General features: G+C 40.4%; 1 protein-coding gene across 1 annotated transcript; it reads right to left on the reverse strand.

Moving 5' to 3' along the window:
- Positions 1 to 846: 846 nt before the first annotated feature.
- Positions 847 to 8,123, reverse strand: ugt5g1 (UDP glucuronosyltransferase 5 family, polypeptide G1). The gene is made up of 2 exons (XM_041779761.1): positions 8,109 to 8,123; positions 847 to 2,750 (listed from the first exon to the last, which is right to left on the reverse strand). The coding sequence occupies exon 2, from the start codon at positions 2,745 to 2,747 to the stop codon at positions 1,089 to 1,091; it is 1,659 nt and encodes a 552-aa protein (XP_041635695.1). The 5' UTR covers positions 2,748 to 2,750; positions 8,109 to 8,123; the 3' UTR covers positions 847 to 1,088.
- Between the last annotated feature and the right edge of the window lie 4,171 nt (positions 8,124 to 12,294).

A 12,294-nucleotide genomic window follows, 5' to 3' on the forward strand; every position in this document is an offset into this window, starting at 1 on the left:
AAACACTGCAGTTCTATTTGTTCCAGTTCAGACTAAACATTTGAGATAACTGGAAAACTGCAACCGCTTTCCACAGGCCACTCTGTGATACTCCCAACATTTTTAGGTTCAGATGGAGACGATGGATCGTTTCCACAGGAGTGAAAGTCACTCAGTCTGAAATGATTTGTTTCTGAAGTTACTGTGCAATAAATCTGTCTCTGCAAGAGAGACAGTGCTGCACATTCACTGTTACTCTAAGGCCATTATCTTCTTAATAATGCATGAAATCATATTGAACTATTCCTGCTCATCACCACTGTGGGGTAAATTCACACACATAAAAACACAACAATACTGTGCTAAGCTGAGAATGATTGTTTTTCATGGACAGATTCAGCTCCTACAGCCTTGCATGTCTGATATATTAGCTCATATAGCACCATGTGTCCTGCAGAGGTGCACAGCTTGCGGAGGGAACAGGAGTGTTTATGGGCTCGAGTTCCTGAGAGAAAAGTTTAAGGAAAGAGGGGTGTAATCATTTCCAACCTCCACAGCATGAGTTCTGAGGAAATATTCTGCTTTGAACATTTTTTTTCTTGTTATAGCCTTTCAAAATAAGATCTTCAGTGAACTTCTCACATTTATCTGCTTGCATTGTCTAAAACAGGGATGTTAAACTCAATCACAGAAGGGTCCTTATTCTCAATTTGGGTCCAACCTGAGGGCTGAACAGGGTCCACATTTAACCATAAACTATCAAGCTAATTTTCACCAGCAATGAACTATGGGGGAAATAACCTTAGCACTGATGATAAATGATTTTGAAATTGAAAAAAGTCAAAATAATAAGTTTAAAGGCTTCAAATCTGAGATAAAAATTCAAACTTAATAGTTCAAAAGGTCCACACATGGCATTTAAAGGAAAAAATGTTTTTAAAAGGCAAATATATGAGCTAAAATTTAAAATCATTGGTTTGAAATGTCAAAGCGTGAGAGTTTTAAGCACACTGTGTTTGTCACATTAAAACTTAAATAAAGGTTTGGTTCAGGTCCACTTTGATCACATACTATAAAAAGTTCAGAGAAGTCTCAAAAGCTCCCAATAGTCATTTTGAGTAATTCTGGTGCTTCAAACTGCTGAGATTTTTGAGTTTTTCCCCACACAATTCAGAAAACGTGCCAGCGTATTCTGCCCTCCGTTTCCCTCCGGACTTGCGGCAAAAGAGAATCCTGCAGAATGTGACTGATGTCCACACGAAGGCCCCGATGAGGACCATGAAAAGAAGAGCCACATCTAGACAGAAATAGGAGTACCAAGGCAGAGAAAAAGCTTGTGACTGCAGATGAACCGCTCCTTTGTGTCTAATGACATACTCGATCCAAAAGATGGTGGTGTCCATTGGCGATGTTGGGACGTCCCGGTGAAGCTCTGATAGTTGTTGAATGTTCTGACGGTACGAAGGAGTCTCCAGGACATCCTTCAAGGCTTCAAGGAAGCCTTCCTCTGTAAGAGTCCCTGCCTCAACCACCCTAGCAGCCCCACGCACCTCTAGTCGGAGAACATTGTCAAACTGGTCAAAGAAGAGGGGGATGCCTACAACAGGAACGCCGTGGTAGATGGCTTCATACATGCCGTTGGTGCCACCATGGGCTATGAAGGCACGAGTCTTGGGATGGCCGAGGAGGTCATTCTGAGGCAGCCACTTCACCAAGAGGGTATTGTTCCCCAAAGATGAAGGCTTCTCACCAAGAAACTTCCACACCACCTTCTGAGGGAGTTGAGCAAAAGCAGCAGCAATGGCTTCCGTAACGTCACGGGACAGAGCCGACACCAACGTCCCAAGGGACATGACCACCACCCCATGCTCCCCAGAGCTCTGCATGAAGGCCTCCAGGTCAGCAGGGAGGGGCTTTGCCTCTTTGCACTGGAAGCCCCCTATGTAGACCACATTGGGCATTGTTGGGCGAGGAAACTCAAAGACAAAATCGGACCTAACTAGCCAGAGATCAGCCGAACGCTCCAAGGACAACAGGTCCGATCCAGGAGGGTAGTGCCGCTGGAGCAGATCTGAATAAAGAGGGTCTATGTAAAAGCGTTTTAGAACAAAGCTTTGAAGATAATGCAGCATGTTCTTGGTCCTTTCCAAAAAATCCATTTGATCATGAAGTTCACTTCCAGACATAGGTACGTAGGACAGAGGAGAGGGAGCTATGGTGAAATGGGCCTCCCCAGTATTAGTCCAGCGCACATTATAAACCATTGGTAGCTTGAGGTAACTACCCAACAGAACACCAATAGTCAAGGCAGGATCTGTCAGCATGAGGTCAAACTTGGCATCTTGCAGCGACTTTATAAAAGCTCTGTCATCCAGCATTTCAGCAGCGGCGTCAGCCAGGACTGCATGGCCTCTCTCCAGCATGGTTCCAACTCTTCTGCTCTGACAGAAGGTGCGTAGAAACTGTGTCGACTTGCGGCAGTTCATGAAGTCAAAAAGTATTTTATTATAGAAGTTCCTGTCCACTTCATCCTCCATCATACGTCTGGTAATAGAAGTGTAGAACGATGAGTTAGTGGAGATGTACCAGCTTTTAGGAGAGTGCAGGACTGTGATGTCATGGCCCCTGGAGTGCAGCTCTCGGAGGATTACCTCCATGTTGATCCAGTGGCTGCCATCAACCGGGACTACCAGGATCCTACTGCCTTCACAAGTGGACCCAAACAACAAGGACAGTCCTATCAGGAATACTGGGATTGTGTTCGACATTTTCTGTGAGACACAGAAGAGAAAAGGTTAAACTTGTACATCCCAGTCATCTTTGGGTATAGCTTACATGACCTCCCTATAGTACAAGGATCAGCTTGACTTTGACTTAAACAACTACTATTATTACTTGTCGAGATTGTTTTCATTGCAAGGACCTTACTAGAATTTAAAATATTCTTTGGCCCATGCACCGAATCTGAGCAAGGATCTCTGTGGAACTTATTGGAAATCCTTTTTAGTTAAGATGGTTAAGGCTGAGAAATCCTGCTAGACTTCGCCTCAGAAAACCTGAGAATGACTTTTCTTGCACTTGCCTTTGGATAAAGCTACATAAAACCTAACATGTTGTAAATTTTACATTGCCATTCAATCTTTCCCAAATTATAGACATCAGACAAATCCAAGCCTGAGCACAGTGACATGCAAATACTTGACTTTACTCAGTCTGGTAGAAATTAAAAAAGGACATATTTTCTGGAAGCATCAAGGGGGATCTCATTGCAGAGAGTCCTCACTGGTGTCCTGTCAGTGGACAGGGCTTGGCAAATTGCTCTCGCTGGTACCTTCTGTGGACAAAATTTGACAGTGCCTTCTACATTGACCAGTTAGTTATAAAAATTTGGCAAAAGGCCATCACTGGTGCCATGTACAAGGACAAAACTTAAAAAATGCCTCTGGTGCCCTGAAAGTTGACAAAAGTTGATAAAATTCCATCTCAGGTGACTTCTAAGTTGACAGAACTTGACAGCGTGCCATCTTTTGTGCCCTGTAATGGACAAAAGTTGTCAACTTTGGTGTCCTCTAAGTTTACAGAATTGGACAAAGTGCCTTCTTTAGTAACAATAAAGTGGACAAAATTTGACAAAGGGCCATCTTTGGTACCTTGTATATGGACAAAAATTTACAGATTCTATTTTTTGTATCCTAAATTGTCAGTATTTGACAAATTGCCAACTTTGGTGTCTTCTAAGCAATGTTCCCTCTAATTTTCAAAACTCCTGAGCAGATATTCGACTCCCCTGAGAACCTACTTCATCAACTGCAGGCGACATCTGATGCATACGCTACATCCACATAGCAGCACCATTTCTTGTTATTTGTGGACTATGCAAATGCATGGGGCCCCACAAGCCACCAGGGGGCCCCAAAGCTGAATGTTCATTCTCATCTGAAGAGAATTAAAATGACCTCTCTTTATCCCTTAGCTATATGCTTAAAAGTATGTCAGGTGTTGTTGTGCAGATGTCTGCTATGCCGTTGTCCAGTGGAAGTTATTTCTCAGATATTTGCCACTTAACACAACTTTAAAATAACTTACGATTAATTTATGAAGTTGAGTGTGTATTTTATAGGCCTTAAATCATAAGCAATAGTTATTCATTAAGTGACTGATAAATATCAGGCCTATTGTTAATTATTTCTGACTACTGTGGGGAGGAATTATTGCTAACTCAGCTGAGTTAGTTGCAGCCTCCCTCGTTGCCACATTTATTAGAATATTTATTGTGACAATACAGCTCCCTAGTTTGAATAATCCTGCCTCTATTGCTACAGCTGAGTTAAGTTTTCTATGTAGTAAAGCTTATGACTGTAGCCTGTTCTGCTCATGAAGTGTTATAGATTGTGGCGTGTTTGTGGATCATCTAATAGATAAGATATCTTTCCATTCAGCCAGCAAACTAGGGGCCCCCAAACAGCATCTTGCATATGGCCCCGACAAAGCTACAAATGGCCCTGGTGCCATGGCATCACCTCTCCAACCCAGACAACATTACAAGTGACTAAAACTATAATGATTAATAATCACTGTTCAAGTCATGAATTTCACCATTCATTCATTCAATTCACAAGCCACTCTCAGTTTTAGCTAGCCACAATTCTGATGTCTGGAAATCCTTTTTAATATAATCAAGGTTCACAAGTAAACTGTGATTCTAACTTAGAAGCATTTGTCCACATTTGAAAGCAGACATTAACAAAGTTTGCAGTTTTATATCACTAAAAAAGCACTCAGAGATCTCAGACCTCTGCCATTAGCCTTATCTCCCAATAGTAAAGAATCATTTAAAAAATTCCTGGATCCAGACGGTGAGCTGGATCACTCCCAAAATCAAATCAGTTCTTCCTTATGCCATTTCTGAAATTTCCTGAAAATTTCATCAAAATCCATCCATAACTTTTTGAGTTATGTTGCTAACAAACGAACAAACGGACCCGATCACATAACCTCCTTGGCGGAGGTAAAAAGGCAGAAAGCTTAATGAGATGAAACACATACTCTGTTCTCATGCTTTATCAACCTAATCACAGTCAAGTCTCCTAAAGGACTTCTATGTGCTCAAATTAAACAGCACACGAGAAATCACACTGTTATAAACATCAGGGCTTTAATCCTGTTATCAGTCCATTATAGGAGATCAACTCTTTCCTGGTCTCATAGATCATTTTAGCCAGATTCATTCTTAGAAGCACCGTATTTAAATAAAAATGGACACCCACTTAATGTTAAAAAATATTGATAATTGTTTATTTAAATAATAGGTTATTTGAATGTGTTAAATTAAGTTCACACATGGGAACGATGTAATCAGCTGATTTAACTCTCATTATTGTAACAGAATGATAAAAATAGAGAAATTTACAGCTGTACTCGCTTCAGCTTAAGTCTTTAACTCCTGTAGAAGTTTTCTATTCCTGGCTCCTGTCTGCCTCTGTTTCTCACTGACCTGCAGATCAGTTATTCAGATGTAAGAGATTTTAGGATGTATTTGATTGGTCAATTATCAATATAAATTTATAATATTTCCTGCAACCTGGCACATATTAAATGTTTTAAAATGAGCTCATATACCATGGTTAAATCATTGGGATGTATCTTCATGATAAAATATGGAAGTGTAATGTTAACAAATGATAATTTAAGAGTCTGCAGCTGGCTGAGGAGAGAGAGGGAGGAAAGAGAGAGAGCAGTTATTCATATAGACAGCATTGACACACGTATACGCCATGATCAGAGAGGAGCTTCAAAGCAGGAGAAAAGTTCAGCTCTGTGTTGAATCCTTTTCTCCTCTACAGAAAGAAACCTCAGGTCTACACCACCAACACTACATTGCGTTTGTCTGTCTGTGAGTGGCGTTAGTGTTTGCGTCGCTGCATGAGCAGCGTGAAGCCAAAAGTGTCTGCGCAAAGACGCACAACGGACGCATCGATAGACTCTGCCACATGGCACATCCATCTGGGAAAGCTTCAATAGGAAACATTTGAGAAAAGGCAGAGGCTTTGAAAAAAACTCGGAGTGTGATTGGATGAACATCCTGTCTGTCACATCTCTACGGGCCAACAAAACATGCGACGTAGCCGCTATCAAGCTGTATGAGGAATAACGCGAAACATGGTGACTATAGACATGTAAGTACTCGACTTTTGTCGTTTTTGAAAAGAAAACAACTCACTGCTGTTCTTTGTTCTTCTTTTAATGCAGAAATGTCGTCAAGTTCTGATAAAACTGGCGCTTTAGCAGCATCCACGCTAATCTCTTCCTCCATAATTGCACCAGCTCTTGCTGCTGCTAGTTTACGTCACGACTCTGCTGCATCTGAAAGTACTGCCCCTCATTGCTGATTGGTCCTGTCACCTTCTAACCGAGCCCAAACGGTTCAGATGGGAGCTTAACAAGATGGATTCACCAGTGAAAAACAAGGAAACAGGCGTATCCATCTGCTTTGCAAGGTTACTCCATGGCTGGAATCCATCCACATTCGGCGGCTGTCAATATAAGGCCTTGCCATCGATGAGTTGGCTGTTGCATTGTGTAATAGCCAGAGCATGTGAGCGGAGTGGAGCGATGAGATTTCCCGCTCCTCGCTCACAGAGCTGTTCCTTGCGCCTGCTCGTCCGCTCAGAGGGGATCCACGCCGCTCTGCTCATTATCGCTCCATCTTCCACTCAAGTTTCTTCCCGCTCCACTCAAATCACTCACCGCTCACTCAACGAAAAACACGGAAGCGCATTACCATTACCATCTTCTCGGTTTCAGACACTGGGAAATACTGATGTTTTTAAAAAATAACGATGGTGTTAATATTAGTATATCAACACTGTGCAGGCATCTCAAGTCTCTCGGATTATTCCGGCGGAAAGCCCAGTCTGACGTGCTGGATGTCGCTGTCTCTCTGCAGGAGCAGTGAAACCAACACGGGATGCTTCACGGATACAAATTCTTGCAGATGCATTCTGAGTGAGACATGCTTCAGACGCATGGTGTGAGCGTAACCGGAGCGGGATGGAGCACAAGATAAGGTGCCGGTCCAGCTTTTTTTGAAAAAACCGCTCCGCGCTCTGGCCAAAATCCTTCCGCTCACACTCCCCGCTTGCTCCCGCTCACATGCTCTGGTGATAGCCACACTTTACATCTCTCACTTATGATGCCCCCATGGAGGTAGAAACCAGAGGCTACAGTACCAGCTAGCTGGCACATTAATGCGCTTTTGATGACAGCGCACGTTAGAAAAAAACAGTGAAAATTCGTTGGGGATATTTGAGCGCGCAACTTCTTTTTTCTTCTGTGCAGAGAGGGGGAGAGCTACGGAAGAGGATTAGGGACATTTTCAAAGGAGGAAATCATTTTGGGCAAGTCGAGATTAAAGTTGAAATGACGAGAAAAAGATGAAACTTGTTAATACTAACAGCGGATCTTAGACATCGTGGACATGGTGTTCTGCAGGTGACATTTTCTTTATGTATCATACACAATACTGTTAACTACAGTTTCTAATTGACATCATGTGTAACGTGTTCCTCTTTTGCCTTTTTTTTTACATTTTGTACTTTGCAGCAACTTGTCTATGATCAATAAATGAGCAATCAATCTCCCTTCGCTCTCCCATTACGTAACATCAACTGTGTGTAACGGGTGATGTGTCTGGCCTGCTGTGGTTCTGAACCTCACTAGAAACATGTCTGTCATGTAGTGTCATCTGTGTTGTGTTCTGTTGTGCTGACTGAAGGAGGACTCGGACCACAAGTTGCAACTTGTTGCTCATTTAATTGAACCGTGCTTGCAGCATCTGTACAAGTCAAAAAGAAAAAAACAAAGGCTCTGTGACATTCAGTTTCTCCCACACACACGGGTCTCCAGTCCCCTGTTAGCAGATAAACACATGGAGAAACCCTGAAGCACCTGGAAACACGTGTGGGCTAATACGTTTCTCAAAGTGCACTTAAGAAGTTTATACTTGTCTGACACAACTTTTCTGCATGTTAACATCCTTATGAGTGACTTATGATTACACACTGCAATATTTTTCATTGTTTACTAAAAGAAATAAATGCTAACAGTCAGCAGAGAGCTAGAATGCTTACCTTCTGTCAGTGAACATGGCGCCAACTGAGAAAAATGCTACACTGACATGTAAACAAAGACCTCTTAAAGTGACAGTACAGGTATTAACAACACTGATAGATTGAGCCATGAAACGTGTTTTAAACATTATAAAATTGGAATATTCTCCCTTTCTGTCAGGATTTGGTGAAGTTTCATTCATAAAAGACATTATTTTAACCTGGTTACATTTGCGTCTCTGCAGGTGATCAAACATTTAGGAAAGAGACACAAGCGCTGTTATGTCCCCTCTGTTGATTTATGAGTATTTAAGACAATAACAGTGAATCTTCCCTTATGCCTCATATCAATGAATATGTGAAACTATACCTCATTATTGGATTAAACAACAAAGGGATTCTCTCTCATTAGCATTTAAACAGTGTCTAAGATCCGTTTAAGTAATAGCATGTGTACTTTTTCTCACCATTTCGACTTTTTGTTGAAACTGTGTTTCAACTTTATACTTGAAATTCCAACTTTATTCTCCTCATTTTGACTTTAATCTCAACTTGCCCAAAATTATTTGCTCCCTCAAAAATGGCCTTAATCCTCTTCCGTAGGACAGCAGTGCGCAATTGCGCAGTAAAACCCCTTAGAGCAGTGTTACTCAACCAAAGAGCCCATTGTTGAAAAATACCTTTGCAAGAGCCATAATCTGAGTGGTGAAAAGTGGGTGAAAGTGGCAATAAAAATAAGTTAAAGCTGGCAAAATAGTTGAAAAGGCAGACAAAAAGTGGCCAAAAATGGGTGAACAGGGGTAAAATAGGCAGAAAATGGCAGAGACTGGGTGAAAAGTGACAGAAAATGTGGAGAAAAAGTGGTAGAAATGGGTGAGACGTAACAAAAAAAGGCTTACAGGTGGCAATAATGCTAAAAAAGTGGCAAAAATGTGGCAAAAAAAACAAGTGAAAAGTGACTATCAATTGGCAAAAGCAGCAAAAACGTGGGGGAAAATGAGAGAAAAATAACTAAAATGGGCAAAAACAGCAAAAAGGTGGGGGAAAATGAGTGAAAAATAACTAAAATAGGTAAAAAGCAGCAAAAAGTTGGGGGGAACATGGGAAAAGTGACACATAATGGCAAGAGGCACCTTAAATGGGCAAAAAGTGGCCAAAAAGGGAAAAGACGGGCAAAAAAATGCAAATAAGGGCAATGAAAATATACAGACAAAAATATAGATTGACAATGAAAGCCTGTTGTATAAGTGTGGGAAACAAACAAACTTTTTATGGTTTTCCAGGGGAATTATATTTCAAATTTAGACAAAACAGAGCCATGAATCCTCACAAAAGAGCCACATGTGGCTGTAGAGCCACGCGTTGAATATCACTGCCTTAGAGGGAACAGTGCTTCTAAGTTGTCAACTTTGACAAAGGGCCCTCTGAGGTGCCCTGTATTGGGACAGAACTTGACAAAATACCCTCTTTGATGACAAAGAACTTGATACAAGGCCATCTTTGGTTACCAGAAAGCAGAAAATGGAACAAACTTGACATGGAAAAATTGCAGCCGGTGCCCTCTAAGATGACAAAAATTGACAAAATGCCCTCTATGGTGCCCTGTATGTTGACAAAGGGCCTTCTTTCCAATACTGGAAACTCCTTGATACCTATCCTCCTTTGTGTATATTTGCAAAATAAAAGATAAATAGTTAATAACTCCAGCTGTTCTTTTACAGTGATGCTGTAGGTTTAATAACCTTATTTAAAAAACATTTAATCTAAGCTAGAATTTCCAACAATTTCACTTAGACTGTGAGACAGCTTCTCTGTGCTGGTGCCCCACCACATACAGCAGGTGCCCTCTTTATGATTTTCATCCCTGCCCCTCAAACATCCTGAGTATTCCACTGATCTTTTAGGAGTTATAAAGTTCTTGTTGAGGTACCGCTCTACCAGCTTGCAGGTCTTGGAATGGCTACCGTCTAACATTTAAAGCCCAACAGTTGAATTGAACTGGCCTCCACACAATGTTAACATATGAATTATAAATTATACATGTACTTACATTATAAAAAAAAGGATCACATCATTTTAAGAAAAAACAGGGCTTTCATTCCTGGCATCTGCAGCTGCTGTAGACCTGGGAACTTTACCTTTGAAAGGTGAATCTTATGTATTATAAGTCCCACGCCTTTTTGACTTTAATCGGAGGGAGAGTCAGGGTAAAAGCACACCTGATCATTCACTCTGCAGCAGGAGTTATTTTCTACTGATGTGTTTGTCTTCTGCCCTTGTTTGCAGTTTGTAAATCTCAACCAAAAATACAAGTAAATGGTAGTATTTTAAATGTTAATTTATAGCTCATAATAGTAATAATAATAATAATAATATAATAATAATAATAATAATAATAATAATACTTTTTTTAAATAAAAAGCGCTTTCAAGGGGCTGTACATTAAGTTAGAATAATGAAAATAAACACTTGATAATATGAATGTTTAAAATCTAAAAATTACTAAAACTAGAGAAATGCTGTGATTAATCATGATTTTTTGTTTGGCACAGATAAAGAAAAGATGGTTGTTAGATTAAAAAAAATCCACACTATGCAGGATCATAAATACTTGTCCAGTTATGCAATGAACAGGTAGCTATTTAGAAGCTGCCAAAGCCTGGACTGTGCTTGTCCTCTTGGATTTGTGCTGATATTTTAACTTAGAACTAAAAATGAACCTCAGAGCTTCCTACTCTCTCTCTGGAAAGCAGATTTTTATAGCAATAACAGAAACATAAAATCAAGCTTATCATGACATTTTTATCTGGAGTTGACACTGACCATGCTCCAAAGGCTCATAGATCACACAGGACAGGAAGGGAGAGGTGGATAAGACTAACTGCACAACTTGTCAACAGCACAAGCTCCTTCAATCATACTATCATTTTTAAATCAACAGGCTCCTGTAACACTAATATCATAAAGTAACCCAGACTCTCAGACTCTATGTACCTGCCTGATGTGTGAAGTCTTAACAGTAAATAATCTGAAGCTGTGATTTCTTATAAAAATGCACACACTTAATTTGATATTTGATCATCATTATTACTGTTATTCCTACACATTTTCCTGTGAAAATGACCAAAAATCGGTTGCATAGAATCTGTTCATTTAAAACTGCATGGCACAAGTTTTTATCCTTTAAACTCATGAATTAAAAGAAAATAAAATACCTTACCTTGTTATGTCCACAAGCTGGGCAAAGCCCCAGGTCTAGAGTGAGTGCAACATCTGCAAAGCTTTGTTAAAGAGCTCCTCTTCACACAGGCCAATGTCCATGCTCAGGTGTACAGGTGACTCAATAGGGAACAAAGGGCAAAGCTAACGGTGAGTCCAGTTCATAAAGGCCAAACATCACTGATTAGATTTACAACAAAGATCTATTTTACGCACATCTTTGATCATAAAAAAGTATTTCTAGTGTGTTTTATACCCTCTTTTGAAAATACTTAGAAGATTCTTTATGTAACTTCAAAAAGTTTTTTTTACTGGCAGTGTGATTAAACAGCACCTCTCTGTTATGGCAGGGGAAAGCCAGAACTCTTCAAAGCTAAAGCTTTTGTTGGAGCCTTCAAGGAAATCATATGCATTTTAGTAAAGTATTAGTAAAGTATTCACACACTCATCTAATCAATGCACAGCTTTTTTCAAAGCTTTATAACATAACTCCTTTGATTTTCTGTAGGTCTAACTTTGATTGCAATTTTAAAGTGTTTAAATTCAAAAGTTTTCCTGCATCATTTTGTCCTAATTGAATAGGTTTAATTTGACCTAAAAGAGACTTTAGGTACTCATACACTAAAGAATGCTGGGTAATTTTAAAAACCCACATGCTGGGTCAAGGCTGCTGGGTCACAGGTTGGGTAGTTTTAACATGATGTTGGATTAAAAATGATGAACCTGCAAAACAGGTTGCCTAACAGGCAGGGGAACAGGGAGGGACGCTGCCATTTCCAGTCTGGAGGGTGGAGTTTCCCATCATGCTTTTGGTGGGTTGTGTAGATGTGTTTCAGATGCATTTCTATGTGTTTAGATGTTGTGTGTTGTACAGTGATCATTGTTGGGATTCACTGTAGCTCATGGTTTTGGTGAATTATTGTTGTTTCTATGTTAAACCCTTCTGCACCATGAGTAAAGTCATCCACTGAGTCGGCCGCTTCCTGAC

The sequence above is a fragment of the Cheilinus undulatus genome, linkage group 22 (assembly GCF_018320785.1).
Source record: "Cheilinus undulatus linkage group 22, ASM1832078v1, whole genome shotgun sequence".
Classification (NCBI taxonomy): Eukaryota; Metazoa; Chordata; class Actinopteri; order Labriformes; family Labridae; genus Cheilinus; species Cheilinus undulatus.

What these genes read in the sequence shown, in the direction of transcription:
- ugt5g1 (XM_041779761.1), bottom strand. Translation starts at nt 2,747, where the DNA reads ATGTCGAACACAATCCCAGTATTCCTGATAGGACTGTCCTTGTTGTTT.